This window comes from Melanostigma gelatinosum (assembly GCF_949748355.1).
Source record: "Melanostigma gelatinosum genome assembly, chromosome: 2".
Classification (NCBI taxonomy): domain Eukaryota; kingdom Metazoa; phylum Chordata; class Actinopteri; order Perciformes; family Zoarcidae; genus Melanostigma; species Melanostigma gelatinosum.
In genome coordinates this window covers 1,390,871-1,408,390 of record NC_136635.1, presented here as the reverse complement: position 1 = coordinate 1,408,390, position 17,520 = coordinate 1,390,871, and the positions used below count along the sequence as shown (strand labels likewise).

Genomic DNA, 17,520 nt, shown 5'->3' with positions numbered 1-17,520 from the left:
GACATCTCAGTGCGTGAACTGCTTTCAATAAGAGGGTTGACTGTTGAAGATTCACTGGATTCCTCCTGCAGCAACGCGGGACTATAGGAATGTACAAACAAAAATCGTGGGTTGGTTCTATTTGAAGTCAGCGATCTCAGTGTGCTGATTGCTGTTGAGTTTGGACTGTTTAAAATACAACAAACCTGACCAGTAGTAGGGCTCAGGTTTGAAGGTACATGTCTCAACTCTTACTGTCAAAGGTCCTTGAGGGATTTGACAGCCTTGGCCAGGTTGCTGTAGAACTCAGCCATGCTGGAGGGGAAGAAGGAGTCGACCACGGAGCGAGGGAGGAAGCCACCCAGGTCCGTCTGGAAGAAGCTGAACACCTGGGTTTTGTTGGGCTCTCTAGAAGAAACAAGGCAAGGCAAGTATATTTGTATAGCACATTTCAACAACAAGGTAATTCAAAGTGCTTCACATAAAACCATTAAAAGCATCAAAACATAAGGCAAAAGAAAAGGAGATTTAAAAACAATTAAGAACATTCATTGAAACAATAAAAAGCAGTGTAAGAAATAAAATACAGTAGTAAAATGCAGAAATTGATTAACATCCTTGAATGTGGTTGAATTAAAGCAGCAAACAGAAAAGTCTTCAATCTTGATTTAAATGAGTTGAGGGTCTCAGCAGACCTGCAGCTTTCTGGGACTTTGTTCCAGATATGTGGAGCAGAACAACTGAACGCTGCTTCTCCATGTTTAGTTCTGACTCTGGGAACAGATAGTAGACCGGTCCCAGACGACCTGAGGGGTCGGGATGGTTCATAAGGTAGCAGCAGATCAGAGATGTATTTTGGCCCTAAACCATTCAGTGCTTTGTAAACCAACAGCAGGATTTTAAAGTAAATTCTTTGTTGGACAGGAAGCCAGTGCAAAGACCTCAGAACTGGAGTGATGTGATCCACCCTCCTGGTCTTAGTGAGGACTCGAGCTGCAGTGTTCTGAATCAGCTGCAGCTTTCTGATTGACTTTTTACAGAGACCTGTAAACACACCGTTACAGTAGTCCAGTCTGCTGAAGATAAATGCGTGGACATGTTTTTAAAATCCTATTGAGACATAAGTCCTCTAATCCTTGATATATTCTTCAGGTGATAGGAGGCTGATTTTGTAATTGTCTTGTTATGGCTGTTCAGGTTGAGGTCTGAATCCACAACTACACCTAGATTTCTGGCTTGTTTGTGGTTTTTAACATCAGTGATTGAAGCTGAGCGGTGATTTTCAATTGTTCGTCCTTGGTACCAAAAACAATTACTTCTGTTTTATCTTTGTTTAATTGAAGAAAATTCTGGCACATCCAGTTGTTGATTTGTTCAATGCAGTTACCCAGCCCTTGTATGGGATTATAGTCCCCTGGTGACATAGTTATGTAGATTTGTGTGTCGTCTGCATAATTATGACAACACACTTTGTTGTTTTCCATAATCTGAGCTAGTGGAAGCATGTAGATGTTGAACAGAAGAGGCCCCAGTATTGAACCTTGGGGAACACCACATGTCATTTTAGTCAGCTCTGATGTGTAATCAGCTACAGACAAAGTATTCTCGGCCCTTCAAGTAGGATTCAAACTTCAGATGTTGTATAATGTCTTCTAGGCTTCTACGGTCGATTGAATGAAATTGTGTCATGATATTTGAATGGATGTCATTCAGAGAAGGGGACAACACATATCCTGTGGTTGGTGTGGAGGCACTGCCTGCTTGTCTAATTTTCTGAATTTTGTCAGTGAAAAAGGAGGCAAATTGAGGTGGATTGGAGCTCAGCAGCTACTGACACTGGAGGGTTTGTTAGCATGTCGACGGTAGCCAATAAGGCACGTGTATAGTTATTGTTTTTGGTTGTCAGAGAAGATTGCATTTCTAAGTTCCAAATTATAATTGCGAAGTCTCTTTATAGATGTCACAGTGAACCTGGAGATTTGTTTTTTGCCACCTGCGCTCAGCTTTCCGACACTCTCGTTTCTCTATTCTGAGAGAACAAGAGAAAATGCGTCCTACAGTGGAGAGGAACAAACCACACACTGGACTTACTTGGTGTCAGTGTACTCACCCTGAGATGGGGACACAGATGCAACCACATGGATGGTTAAGTCCTCTCACGTAGCCAGACTGGGGCGGACAGCCCGGGTGACTCACGTTGGTGGCTGTTTGAGAGGACACAAAACACACATGCACATTTGTCTACATTATGCTGATATTGTGAGATCTGTGGCTCTCAACCAAAACTAAACAGAGTGCCTGTAGAATTTCCTTTCCATTAAAATGAGAAACTCCAGACACAAAAAACCTTTATGCACAGATCAAATTGAGACTGGGCTATTTGGCTACTTTCAGACTAGTGAAAAGAAAACATCCAAAATACATGTTTACGCGTGAGTATTTAAACATAACATTTCAGAAAAGTTGTAATACAAAAAACAATTGTCTTAATGCAAGTAATCAACTGGGGAAGTTTCATGGTGATCTGTATTAACTAACATGTTTATCATATTCACCTGCAGTGACCCTTAAAGTAATAGGTTGCCTTTTGTCTGTACATGGCTGATTATAGCCACGCTTTTACCAAAATCATTTTGGAGCAACACCAAATGAACTAACACTGCAGCAGAGCTTTACTCAGATTACTCTGAGCAGCTTGATGGGAATGAACTACAACATGATCAGTGTCTGATTAAGTTAGTTGTTCCAAATGTTTTTAAGGTGTATTACTACCATGGGCCAGCAGCACACATGTGGAAATGTGACCGGTAAATCATTGGAAATTTGAAACTGATTTGCGTGATCAGCATCTTTAAGTTCTACCAGTCAGTCAAATTTCATACCGCAGGGCAAATTCATTTTTTTATATATATTTTTTATCTGTGTATGAAATGGTGGTGGTTAACACTGGTTCATTTAGTACGGCAGACTTATCAATAAGTACTAACTTAAGACTTCAACTAGGTTCCTACAGTGTGAATGCAGGTTCAATTCTTGAGTTCCTATTCATCGGTCAATCCTTAATGTGTGACATTTAATGTATTTATTCTGTTCATGTTTGTAGTGTATCGGCAACATAGTTAAATATCATACAGCCTTGTCACAGTCACTTCCACAGGTAAAACAGTCCAGCCTCTGCTGCATGGCACAATGAATCTCAGGAAGTACAAAGGAAACAAACAGGAAGTAGAGGAGACAGGAATGAGTCGCTACGCACCATTTGATGAAATGGTGCCATCTTCGTACTGCTTCACTAAAATAACATCTACAAAGTCCCGTGGAGCTATGATACCCATAGCTGCTGAGGGCGTGACTGTTCGGCAGATAGAGATGTCCTGGAGAGAGAGGGAGACAAGGGAATGGTCTCAAAGACTCGGTCGAACAAAGCAAAAGCTAATTAATAACAACTGTCGTATCACATGTATGCAATTAAAGCTGGACCGGGCTACATTTTCTGTCTTTTCTTTTGTATGTGGATCTGTTTGGAGCTGTAGCTATTGGGTTAAAGGGCAAAGCTGATGTAGTCACTGTGACACCAAGGTCCACAAGACAACATACAGCATTTCACTGACTGTGCCACAGTTAACAACACGTCAGCTTGTGTGGTGAAACAATATGTTACACTATATACAGCACTGCCGCTGTAGAAGAGTGGGACAAAGACTATGTCTTATAATGGAGTCCATGCAGCCCACTAATCCATGATGAGCATATGTCCACTGTTCGACATGTGCATATCATCCGCTGTCTCAGCATATTTAACACAGAATGAGGGTGAGTAGAAACGGATGAAGGACGCGCAGAAACCCAGAATGCCACTGCCATCCCTCTGAGGTGGGCCATGTAAGAGGATAAAACGCTCTGCAAAGGCTCCACTCCCGTGGCACTGTTTGCACAGACAGTGAGACAGACGCTGTTTTGACTGAGCCACCACCACGTCATCTCCAATTGAAAAGTGGGATGAACTTTGGCAAAGCACTTGGCGAGCGGCGGTTTGCCCCCATTCTTTACTCATCGCAGCAAAAATAACATGGAGCTACAGAAGTCAGAGACTATCATCTCAGCAAAAACAATTCTCCCTTCGTACCCTCCGTGGCTGCAGCATACACTTCAGCTGTAGATGGGCCAAACAGTTATCAACCAACGTTTGCAGGTATGTTAACATGATAGGCATGGGACATGACATTGGATCCACAATATCTAAATGAACATGAGACTCAATTTACACTAGTTGTGGGATGAACCTCCGTGAGACGTTAGGTCTGCAGAGTGGTATACAGCATACATGGTGGTAGGTGTCTGTGTGAGCCACCAAAGCAGCAGGCTCCTGGCTATTTCCAGCAGCCATGCTGAATACCTGCACCGTTTGTTGATATGTGCTGCCGCTGTCATATTTCCTGTCCTCACCATGTCTGTTTGAAACAAAGCGGTTCTGTACTTTTAGCACTGTGGATATCTCCAGACAGTTTACATGGAGGGATGGAGGATTCCACATTTTCCTCACAACATGAGACACATCCCATCCATCCAGAGATGGACCCGTCTTAGCACACCGATATGTGTGACGTCACTGTCCTAAGGGAAACCCACAGTATGCCAGGTCTGAGTGCATTCAGGGAGGGAGTCACCATTCACCTTTTGTGCCAAACTGGATTGAGGTGCAGGGCCCCGAACGACCACATCTTTCTCAGTTGGAGGAGTCCCAGGGGTCAACCATACGGTTTGTGGACATCATGCCGAGAGGGCGCATCACTAACAGAACCATCACCACTCTGTAGGCACAATGTGGGACAACAAAGAGTTCAGTGCATCCCGCTTGGCGTGAGACAGCTTTGCTCTCATGGCGACCAAACTCATATCCACACCAGGGTAAATCAACGTCCTCTTCTGCCAGTTTATGGCTAGACACTGTGTTTGCAGTGTAGTAGGACTTCCACTGCACTCTTTCTTGGTACAGCATGGTGGTAATCAGCGATGGAATGTAACTAAGTACATTTACTCAAGTACCGTGCTTTCCTACATTTTTAGATGCTACTTCCTACTCCATTGCATTTCAGAAGGAAATGTTTTTTTATTTCACTACATTTATAATAGTGAATAAATGAAAAACACCGTATATTACACCAGCCAACAGTATCTCACGTGGTGCATCAATAATAATGGTAATAATAATCGATTATTACAATCATACATCTTTGATTAATACTACTGTATGGACTGAAACCTGGGTTAACATATACAGAATGGTCATGACAAAATATCCTGTAATCAGAAGAGAGAAATTAGTAACACACCTCTGTGATTTGTTCCAAAAGCGCAAACTTTTTGACATTATTGTCCCACTTGACTCTGAGCCCATTGGGTACTGGTTTGAGACACTGCCACACTCTCTCTGGGCTGCCACTGACAACCCCCTCCCCCTTATAACTGCAGCGGAAGACAGACGAGGACATGGTCAGGAGAGCAGTCTATCTGCTGCAAATGAGATGATACGTTATTGGACAGGCACATGATTTAACCCCTCCACACAGATATTGGTTAGGACCACACCTTCCTTAAACATAACATGGTCAATTGATAGCAAATTAAACTTAAACAATGACATTCTAACTAATGAAATGATTAGAAATGCTATAAATTGTGTTATTTTAACATTAGTTTGTGAAATATGAAATAATGACTTTATAAATGATGTGTTATCTAAGCTGGTAAAAGACAAACAATTACCCTTGATTCCATTAGTAATTTACCAATTTACTGTTTATTGTTAATGATTACAAAATTAGGTGTAAACATTTAAGAAATGGTTTTTGAAACGTCTCAACATATACAGATAGATGGAGGAGAAACCAATTATCTAAATAGTGTTTATAGATTATTTTACAAAGCATTTATTCACCATTTTACAAGGCATTTGAATCATCAGTTGCTATTTTATGGTAGCCAACCAATTGCTAAATGACTTATAAACCATCCATTAGCAATAACAGGGATGCAAATATCTGGTCCATAGTGTTGCTAGATATTTTACAATCAATTTCTTAAAGGGTTACAAATCATTTAGTAATCATAAAAAATACTTAATACAGTATACACAATGTTATAATGTGTGCAACAATATACTTTAAAATAACATTAGTAAACATTAATTATAATTTCATCGTTTGTTGACAATAAATGAACTATTAAGTGTAGCTTACTTAACTATCAATTTCCCTGTTACAATGATATTATAAAATGTCATCCATACAAGAGCATGGGTCTGTCATCTAACTACATGTCTGTTCTTATGAGAGATGCACTGCTACTGGTATCGGAGATACTGCCTCAAAAGGATCAGGTATCGGGGACTATGGGTCAATCTGGTGTCGGATACTATCATTTTGGTAAATAACAATTCAGTACATTTATATTTAGGTATTTATTTGTTATATTGTTTTATGGAGTTTTAAGAAAGCAAAGTTTAAGTCAAGCCTGATGTTGCCTCACACATAAAAGAATGATCCCAGTCACGTCCACACAGTGAGGCATCGAGCTCAACTGCTATTGGATCGGTACCAGCAGATACCCAAATCCCAGGTATCGCTGTCGGACCAGAGAAAGTTGGATCTTATGAGGGGAAAAAGTTTTTAAAAATCCATTGATAATAATGTAATTGATGAGCTTTGATATTAAAAACAGAGCCATGTTTCATAATTTTCCTCGTCGCACATTCATCACTCACAACACAAGCGAGCGAGAGAGAGAGCGGGCGGTATACCGGTTGTACCGCCCAGCCCTAGTCTCCACACTGTGCTGTTGAGTATGGGGGGGGGGGGTTTTAAGCTTGTTCAGCTCCAGGTTGTTCTGACCACAGTTGGTGAGTACTTCCAGGCCTCTCCAAAGAGGTTCAGTCAGGTTCACTGGAGCCCTTTTACACACTAGAACTGTATGAAGACTGATTTCCTACTCGTTGATAAATGCACAACAATAGAACACATTATAGAAACTGCAGATGCTCTTTAATGGTTTCTTGGATTTCTAATGACCGTGTTAAAATTTGAGTTGGCTTATCTCTTTTGGGATTAAAGGGTGCTTATGGAATAGTTATGGTTCATTAGCACAAACACTGCTGTTTGAATGTTTATGAACAGTGGATCTATAGCCTGTACTTGGTGGTGAAGTTAACATTTGTGTAGACAATCAGACATGACAGTGAGAGTTATGCCTAATCACAAGTGTTTTGTTAGCTTGTTTTATAAGGCAGGGGGATTTATTTATTACGACTTTATTCTTTATTCTCAGAAAACACCAATATGTTTTGAACATAAGGTTTTGAACACGAGCAGAAATCTTGCTGACACACAAGAGCTATGAAAGTCCAGGGATAATAAATAAATGACAACGTATCATTGGGGTGAATAAGTGTCACATATACATTTAAAGAGTGTTTTTTTGACTGATTGATTAGTTGATTTGATAGACAGATCCGTAAAAATAGTTTTCTCCGTAAAGAATCACAAAATCCCCTCTTTACATTTTGTGTTTACCAGAGATGTGTTCATAAGTTTCTTATAAGTCATAATCGATAAGTCTGAACGAAAAATACTTTTTGGTGAGCTGATGATTTCACAAGTGAGACCTCTCCTTTCTTCTCATCTCAACAGCAGAGCCAGTTAGTCAGGGGGTTATGGGAAAATATAGACGCAGAACTTCACCCCACAAAAGCGTCCCAATATGGAATAATACAAGCATGTTAATAAAGACAAAGAATGGAGGGAAAAAGGTATCTGATTTATTATATCGTTATATGATAATGGTTTTGACATACTTTCACTGAGAAATACAACGTTGTTTGCACTAAAAGGTAATATGACACAGTAATTAAGGCAATGCATTGATACTTTTGAATCAAAGGAAAACCAGGTTATCATGTGGTTATTACAAAAACACCTTCATCAGTTAGACGGATGTAGCTTTTAAGATTAAATAATGCAATAACAGATTAAGGACTATTCATCAGTTTGTTTCCACCCTTGAAGAGGAAACATACAGTTGCACACGCACTTATTCAACCTCCATTGCAAATTAGGTTTGTTGGCAAAATCTCAAAGAACAATTTAAATAGCTCAACACAAGCAATACTACAAGTGGTTCTAATTTAAGACAAAACAAAATGACACTGTTAATGACTACTGCAGTCTCAAAATGGTTCAACTTCTTCATGACAAGCATCTTTAGTACTTAGAGCAGAGGTCTTCAACAAAGGGGCCGAGGCCCCTAGGGGGTCCACGGAGGTACTGCAGGGGGTCCGCGAAATTTTTGGTTGATTAGACAATAAAAAAAAATAAAAAAAATGTAATTCTTTTTTTTTCTCTAAACATGAATGTGTCCACTATTTTAATAGTTAAGTATTTTATGAAAGATAACAGGTATGTTTATGCATAGCAGTGGCACTAATATGCCATCACTTATTTTTAGTTTCCACATTTATGTTTAAAGTAAAATCATCTATTTGAATAGCTTGTATGCATGATTATCATGCAATCGACAGACAATGTTGATATTGGCATCAGCTGACAAGGTATGTTTACGAATGGCAGTGGCACGGCCACCCTACTCACTGTACCTTGCACATGTTTAAAATAAAAACATGAATTTATGAACCTGTGTATTATTTGAGTAGCTTAGTATTGAATGCACAATAAAGAGGTATGTTTATACATGGCACTAGACCCAGTTTAATATAAAACACAATTTTATACAATATATTTATATCGTCGGGGGTCCCTGCTCCATCTCTATCAGTTTGGGTGTCCTTTGCCTGAAAAACATTGAAGACCCCTGACTTAGAGCACCCTTTTGCTGTTATGACCTGATGCAAAGCCAGACTCCAGGTTCTGTCAGCATTCTTGAGGAATCTTAGCCCATTCCTCATGGGCAACGGCCTCCAGCTCTCCAATATTCTTGAGTTTGCCGCCGCTAGCGCCTTCTTCAAATCCCACCAGAGATTTTCTGTGGGGTTCAAGTCAGGCGACTGTGACGGCCACTCCAGAATTTTCCAATTTTCCAATTGGCGCAATGATCTCTTTTTGGAAAATTCTCTTGACTTACCCATATTTCCAATCAAACGTCACTGCCAGTCCAGGCATTTGATATGTTCTATCTCAAGCACACCTGATGCAAATAATGAGGCCCTTGTTTAGTTGCATCAGGTTTGCATGAGACAACACCTGATGAGGGATTCTATTAAAGGGATTTTAATAAATGATGCATCGAATGTGTTGTAACTCTGTTATGTTGTTCATTCTGTACACATGACATCTATCGCACTTCTGTCCATGCTGATAGAGGATCCTCCTCTGTTCCTCTCTCTAAGGTCTCTCCCTCTTAAAGGTTTTTTTTGGGAGAGTTCTTCCTGTTCCGATGTGAGGGCTTTTTTAAATGCTAAATTACAAATTGTGTTGTGAATGATGAATGTAAGACAGGGGAAATTATGAAACATGGCTCTGTTCATATCACTCTATTATTTATTTCACAACTATCTTTTATGGTTGCATTTTTTGAAACTCATGCATTTTTATCACCTCTATTTTTACCAATGAATTTATGTTTATTTCACCCCTCATACATTCTCTCACAACTCTGTGACAATTAGAACTTGAAATGTCTGACTTTCATACAAAAACTGTGTTCAAACCACATTTAACAATCTAAGTATCTTGAAAAGTGGGATTAAAGTATCTGCTGGTAGCATCTAATAATGTCTTTTGAATATCATGTAAAAGATTATATAGCATGGTGATTTTAAACTGTCTGCAGTTTTAGATATCATACTATGAAGGAAAGGTAGCTTTGTAAACACAAGCCCTGACTGATGTCCTGATTCTTGTGTTTACCGTCACATGACCTGAAATGTTCCATCTACAGATATGAGGCATTGTGTTCAACTGTTGATTAAATCTAAACGTGATGAGAAAAACAAAAGAAGTTGAGGTTTCTCACACATTCCCTGGGAACTCCGAAGAGGGACGCCAAGACACAACCACGTCATTCTGCCAAAGAAAACAATTTACAGTGAGCTACATTTGCTTTAGTGTAATGAACAGCCCTGGTAAACACACAACATAGTTCAAAACGGCAAAAGAGGTCATAGGTCGTGTCTTTCTGCAGTCATGAGGAGTGTGACAGAAGCCAGTATGAGGTGATGCACCATTGTCAGGAGTTTTTGCAGTATGTTAAGTGGTGCTGGCACTGTAAAGGGTCAGTGTTGTAGTGATGTTTTAAATAGTGTTGTAACAGACATCATGCGTTGTCTGTTCCACCTCTGACTGTTTGTTGTTGAGGACTGTATCATCATCTCCTGTAGAGAGAGCATCACACCTTGAGTTTAGCTCTGTTAAACTGACAATACATATGCTGAATATCGATAACCTGAAACTAATTCACCATCTCATGTATTGTGACTTGGAAACGGGAGGAAGAGTGTCTCAAGCAGACCCTGAGCCACCAGCACTCATTGGCAGATCTGTAGGAACTAACATCAATGAGCTCTCCAGAACCAAGAGTTCCTTTAACGTTAAAGAGCTGATTCTAAAATTCCGTCACGTGACACAAGCTAACGTAGTCGGTGAGCAATGAATCAAGAAACGTTAACGCCGAACAATGGAGCTACCCGCTGGTGCTCTGTGACCATACCAGAGAACAGCATGCGTCAGTGCACAGTGGATATTAACATTACATGTCGTACGATTCCATAGCAGACAATAATAACAGAAAACATTTACCGATTTCTTGCAGACTTTCCAGCCAGACTCATCCGTCTTGTAACCCAGCAAGCAGTCACCCACTGCCTTCGCTTTATGTTCATAATCCATAGTAGTTGGTGTAAATTAACGTTACCTTGCTAACCTAGCGTTAATTCAATTGGCAGACTAACGTTAGCTGACGGCACAGCGGCTAATGGTGGATAAGCGATATCACGTTGTCTTTTAATTAAACAGAAACTCAAAGAGACACTGTAGCTGAGCTGTGCGACTCAAATGCAGCAGCGACAATTGAAGTCACTTAACATGAGCAAGTAGAACCGCTACTACAGAGCTAGCGTTAGCCAAAATGAATGAAATATGCTATGCAATGCCCGCATAGTTCACTAACAAGCAGTTAGCTCACGTGTCTAATGGATATGACAACTCTGCCAGTTCCTGCTCACTGTAAACCCTTTATGGCCGTGCGACAGCCCACACCTGTCTCGGCCAGAACGTTTCAATTCGAAACTATTTGAATGAATTCCCTGAAATATAAGAATTGTTAGCAGCGGCGTCAAATCATTCAGAGAATTCGTTTTGCTGGTATAGCTTTCAAAAGAAAACTCCATCTCACATACTTAAGCATTTATGAAAATGTACCATGCGCTATTACAAAGATTTCATTACATTTTCAAAGTGTTCAGTGATTTATTCAAGAATGTTGATATTGTTTTTTAACACAGCAAAACATTTACGTAAGCGAAAAGTACCAAGTATCTTATTTTGAAGGCAAAAATCCCCGACTCTTTCTCGTAATCTTGATGGCATCACGCACCTGCAGCTGGAGTCCTCGTATGTTGCAGCAGAGCAAGCTGGGAATTGTAGTGTTCATGTCATTCCATCCGAAATGCTGCTTATTCAATGTCCAGGACAGATCAATGAAAAATTATTATCGATTCTATTGTGATTGGATGGGAAGCAGGTGTTATGTAAACGGTGTGTTCCATAGCTGTTATAGCTTCAGTGCAGAATGGTTTGATTGTTATACACAATGCTACAATAACTCATTGAATTATCTGATGTACATGGACACACATCGGAGAAGAAAAAAATATCACATTTATGATAATATTCTTGTTGTGCTTTCAAATCATAACCACTAGTAGTGTATATATCTTTGATTTTCTGAGACACATTTGCAGAATACATCATTTTACCAAAGATGTCATACATTTGAGCAGACAAGGTCATTTGATTCAATGACATTTAGATCAAAGCTGGTTTTGGACTTCTTTTTGGCCAGCTTCCCTTGCCCGGCATCAGTCTTGAGATGGTGTTCCTTGTTGTGGATGACCTGAATGTACTGGTCAGTGCTGCTGTTTTGCTGGTCGCTGCTGGAGGCCAGGGAGGCTGAGTCTGACTCGGTCAGAGGGGTCTCTAGCTTTGGTCTGGTCTTGGGCTTCACAAAAGACTCCATGTGCCTGGTCCTGGCCGGGGAGTGACAATGTCTTCCTGGGGAATGGATGTGACGCCTGGTTCGTACAAGGAGCGAGTCTGCTCCTCTCACATTGGCCTGGGCCCGGGAATTTGATTCTAAATCTCCCCAGTCCATTTCTCCTTCACCATCCTCCCCTTCACCTTCTCCTTGCACTCCATATCTGCCCCGAGCTTGAGTGTGACCGCCTTTAACCACAGACACGTGGCCCTCTACACGGTCCCCGATGTAGAAGTGTGGCGGCTGGTGAAGGTCAGAGAGGGACCGGGGGCGATGAGTCTTTCCCGACACTATCCTTCTCCTGCCTTTTCCCTCTTCCTCCTCCTCTTCCTCTTCACTCAGATGCTGATGCGATGGGTGGGACCGGTGAGGATGTGGTTGGTGGTGAGCGTTGCGGGGTGTGTAGCGTTTGATGTTGTGTGGGTACAACTCGAGGATCTCTGCAGGCTCCTCCATGAGGTAATGGCGTGGGATCCGTGTGGATGAGCGCAGCAGTTTCTTCCTGGGCTCATTGACAATCACATAGCGGGTGGTGTGACCGCGCCGTCCTCCATAACTCTGTGCAGTGATGATCCCGGCAGCCTCGACTGGATGTATGGAGCGTATGGCCTTCCTGTACAGGGGGTCAGAGTGGATGTTGTCAGAATAGCGATCTGGTAGATTATACGCCACTTGGTGGTAGGATTTGGACCTGCAGGTACCACTAGGGCCACCAAGAAAGGGTGGGGGCCTGTTACAAGAGAGGACAACACATACGAATGAACTTAGATAACTATGATGTGATATTATTGTTGGTATGTTATCATTGCATAATGCTTTATCAAATGGTTGCAATGCAATTTTGACAAAATATAAGGGGACATATTGTTCACTGTAATGGATAATTAAACATGGTTCAAAACAGTAAAGCAAGCTTGAATAAACACTTAAAAAACAACTTTGGTATGATTTGTATATTGGTCTGCAGTGATGTAATGTATATGCTATTTGGTAAATTTTTTTTAAACAAAACACTGGTATGTTCCTTTAAAGCCAATATTCAGCAGGTTTGAATTTTACCTTTTTCATGCCAAAAAACATTCCCATAACTAACAAGTATTCAGCGCTTCACACAGAATATTATTCTTCAGAATGAAAGAAGGAACCGAGACAGCATTTAGAAAACCCAGGTTTGCTACTAAGGTATACTGAACAATTAATCGTTTTTATATAAAAATCGCAACATCTCTTCAAACCACAGGAGTCACAATTTTAAAAATTGGATAAACATTATCTAAAATCTACGAAACATGTAATTGAGTTCAGACAACATGTGAAGAATGATGAGTTCAGAGTTTAAAGTCAGAATTCTAAGTTCAAAGTCAGATTTTCTTTTTTCAAATATTTAAAAAATGTATTTGACTTCTGAATTTGAACTCTGAAGTCTGACTTTTCTCAGATTTCTAACTTTAAATAACTCAAATACATTTTTCTCGTTGCCCTAAACCTGTTCTGTAACAATCCTAACACGCCTTGAAAGTAATATTTTAATATCGTTAAGACTGTCACTAACACTTGGACAAACCTCAATAAAGAAGCACTAACATTTTGATGTTTGAAAAGCTTTAAGCTCTTCAAAGTGATCAACCAAGAAGTCGGTCTTTCTGTAAATACCACATTCGGTTACATAACTACAGAAATGTAGCAAGCTGCTATAGCTTGAGCTACAGTGTCAATGACCAGTAGCTGGTGGATATTCAGCGTTTGGCCAGGGCCTTGTTTCCCAAAAGCATCTTAAGGCCAAGATGATTAACAGAACTGGATTGGACGAGTAATGCTAAAAGTAAATTGCAAAATAACATTCAAACTATTCATACCAGCAGCGATAAGACACTGTTTCAATAAAAGCTTTTGGTACATTTGGGCAGGCAGAGGACCACCCCCCGGGATCCGATTGACCCAGGGCAGCTTCTGGCAGTCTGAGGAAAATTGTTGTATAGTTTAAGCTCCTGTAAGTTAATGTATTGAGCTTCCTGCTGAGTGAATTTGAGTGTTCCTTCTGGTAAACAGCAATCTTCGAACCCATCAGTTATCGGTGTGACGACAATAAGCTTGGGGGCGAGGATCTATATTTCTGGGTTCTGGTGTAGCCGGTTCACAGATTATATTTCTGCCAAAGCGTTCCGCCTCTTTTTCTCTCCACACAGTCTATTTACCTGCATTCAACCAAAGCCTGCTGAAAGTGATTAGTCAATACTAAACAGACTACAATTGGACACCAGAATGCTTCCATTGCCAATTATTGTCCCGTTGCCTCGAGATTATACATGTGAATGCAGAATCTGCTTTAAGAAAACAAATGGTTACGCACTGTATAAATCTAGCTTTTATTGTATGACCTGAAGGAGTGGATCTGGGCCCCGTTCCTCGTACGTGGTTCAACTAAGTCGATCAAATGTCCTATTAGCCAGCCTAAATTAACGAGATGATTGATGTCAGGCTATCTTGGTTTCTCCAAGGCTGATCCTCTCAAACAGTCTCGTTAATTCGAACCAGACTATCAGGACCAGGATAATTGCGCATGCCCGTCCTACTTCAAAAGGGGGAAGCGTCGATCACCGAAACCATTATTTTCTAACAGTACAATGGCAAATAAAGTCAAAGAAAGAGCCTCTTTTTTCTCCGCTGACGAGCAGGAGATGATCATGAACGCATATGAGGAATTCAAGACCATAATCACGGCAAAATATAACACCGCCACCGCTGCTAGGGCTAGACAAGAAGCACGGCAAAAGATCACAGACAAGTTAAATGCGTAAGTGTTGGGGAAATGTATCGGCTAATTTTAACTGCCTCATCACCCCAACCAATCAGATTATATGTCTTTAATGTGCCTGCTGGCAGTAGGCTTCATGGAATGCATCATCCAATGAGATCTTATAGCGAAAATAATGATCTCAACTCTTTCAGAATAAGTAGATAAAAACAAGCTCAAAGATTATCTAATTGATACGAATTAATATGAGGATATATGTACCTACTGTATGCGTGTATGTATCATGTAGCCTACTATATATGTGTATATACATGTATGTGTAGATTAGAATATGTGTGTGCGAATCTGTGTATGGGCGGATCAGTATGTATGTATTATTCATAATCAGAAATTCAATCAATTGAAGCAGTGAAAAGAAATAGTGTGTGATTCTCTCTATTCTTATCATGAGTCCACCTTAATCATTTTCTACAACAATGATATGCTGGTGTACTAATAACACTGTCATATAATTATGAGTGCTTTAACCCCCATGTAGTTGCAACCCAGCCATCAAGAGGACATGAGAGCAAGTAAAAACTAAGTACAAACACATTATTCAGAATGGTGAGTCAATACAATATGTGCCATGGTAATGTAATGAACACATCCATAAGTTTATTAAGCGCCAAATAAACTTCACGAACAGCACGGCATGCATGTTCTCCGCATCACCGACACTGTACAAAAATGTACCACTCGCAAAACAGCACAAGGCTGCATCCAGTCTGTGAGACAGTCAATGCTCGGCTGCGGCGTGTGGTGTTCGCAATGTATGGCTCGAGAAGGTCTGTAAATAAAAGATTTCTTGTCGGCAGAATCGACAGCACTCGTATAGGAAGTCATCATGATGCGATAACGGATCTTGGCGATGTGGAAGAACTCTCTCCCTATGAAACGCTCATCTAACTAATATCCTCCTTCATCAATGGGATCTCTGAGGAAGGGAGCTGTAATTTAGTGCAATAGAGTCTTCTTAGTTTGCTCAGCTAGTTTTAATTGATGGATCACCGCGTGTCTCACTTTACATGCATTTCCGGAACTCCCGCATAACCCCCAGTATATGCGCAAGCGCATTAGACTACCGTATATGACAGAAGCTGCCATTTTTTCCGGGGGAGTGACCAGCTTATCCAGCTACCTTCACTGAGCCTGCGCTGGAGCAGGTTCAGGCTTATGGATGTGTTGCTATGGTGATTTTGACAAACTTGCTTCGTGGAACCGAAAAGCCTCACTTATGTAATCTTATCCTGAAAATTGTCCGGCTAACTCAGTTAGCCACGTACGACGTCTTTAGACAATCTGATTGGCTAAACCAAAATATCAGTGTGTGTCAGACCTGTTGGGTATGTGCTCCGGCCTGTGTTTAGGCAGTATGGTCACTGTTGGACTTCTGACTGATCCAGCAACACTTCCTCTGTTCAGGTCCGCCCTAGAAGCTGATTGGGTGATCGTGCGGATGCTGTTTCCGTGACGAACAGGAGAACTAAAATTTGTAACGCTGCCGTTCCGTCGGGGAGATGGAGTGTGAATGGAGGCCTCCTGGCTCGTGATGTCACTCTCCTGCTGATCCGGCTTTTGATCAGCCGCAGCCTCTGGAGCCTGTAATCTCGCTAAAATGGAGTAAATGTTACAGGGTGAGGGTCGTGACACTACAAGAAATAATGGAACACACAAAAAACTCCAGAGATACCTGCAGCCAGCTGGAAGACTTTCTTCTTGTCCTCGGTCCGCTCCTAAAGGGATTAAAGGAAAATTCCACCTTAAATATTTTCTACATTTTAGCTTAAAATTTGTTAAAGCTACTACAAGCCACTTTCATGTTTTCATTTTGGCGGTCCCTTTGGAGAAAAGCGGTAGTGTATTTACGAGCACCAGAGTCCCTTCAGAAAAGCTTTCATAGCGTCTTTCTATTCATACACTGACGGCACGGGCTCTGTAAGGTGCCACTATCTTTTACTATCCATAACTAAGCATCCACATGGCCTTCGGGAGCAGTTTGGGGTTAAGTGTCTTGCCCAAGGAAACGTCGACATGGACTGTAAGTGCAGGGGATCGAGCCGATCTTCTGATTGAAAGACGACCTGCTCTACCGGCAGCATTGGCGGATTTGGGTCAATTGGCAGTGGGCTGGTCTCTGCTGGAGGCCCTGCTGGAGTCTGCGCTGAAAGAGTTTCTGGTGAATCTGCTTGATTTCGTCTGATTTCTTGTTCTAAAATATTGATATCCTATCGCCATCAAAAATCCAGTATCGTTCTGCCTTTATTGTTTTGGACCCACAAAACTAAATTTTAAGAAGCTCCTTGACTATCGAATGAATTATCACCGGTCAATATAATTGGTCATATTCCTGCCGTATTCTTCCTTTCATATGGGGCAACCAAATCTGCTAAATGCAAATGTGCTACGATTGAGAGGGATGTATACATTATTATTTTGTGTCTTAAAAAGCATACATGTTGAAAATAAATACAGCATGGTAGCCC

The 17,520-nt window shown here is 40.9% G+C and overlaps 2 protein-coding genes across 2 annotated transcripts in view; both read right to left on the bottom strand.

Moving 5' to 3' along the window:
• Positions 1-236: 236 nt before the first annotated feature.
• stard5 (StAR related lipid transfer domain containing 5) lies at positions 237-10,874 on the bottom strand (the record flags this gene model as incomplete). Its single annotated transcript, XM_079285933.1, has 6 exons — positions 237-387; positions 2,090-2,183; positions 3,236-3,353; positions 5,313-5,445; positions 10,003-10,052; positions 10,785-10,874. The coding sequence occupies 6 exons, from the start codon at positions 10,872-10,874 to the stop codon at positions 237-239; spliced, it is 636 nt and encodes a 211-aa protein (XP_079142059.1).
• Positions 10,875-11,970: 1,096 nt separating this feature from the next.
• The window catches only part of tmc3 (transmembrane channel like 3), a gene marked incomplete at both ends in the record, with an annotated part of 152,212 nt that continues 146,662 nt past the window's right edge, over positions 11,971-17,520 (bottom strand). Inside the window, 3 exons of the mRNA XM_079286597.1 lie at positions 11,971-12,853; positions 16,374-16,647; positions 16,728-16,770. Coding sequence (XP_079142723.1) covers positions 11,971-12,853; positions 16,374-16,647; positions 16,728-16,770 — 1,200 coding nt within the window. The remainder of the gene's footprint in view (positions 12,854-16,373; positions 16,648-16,727; positions 16,771-17,520) is intronic.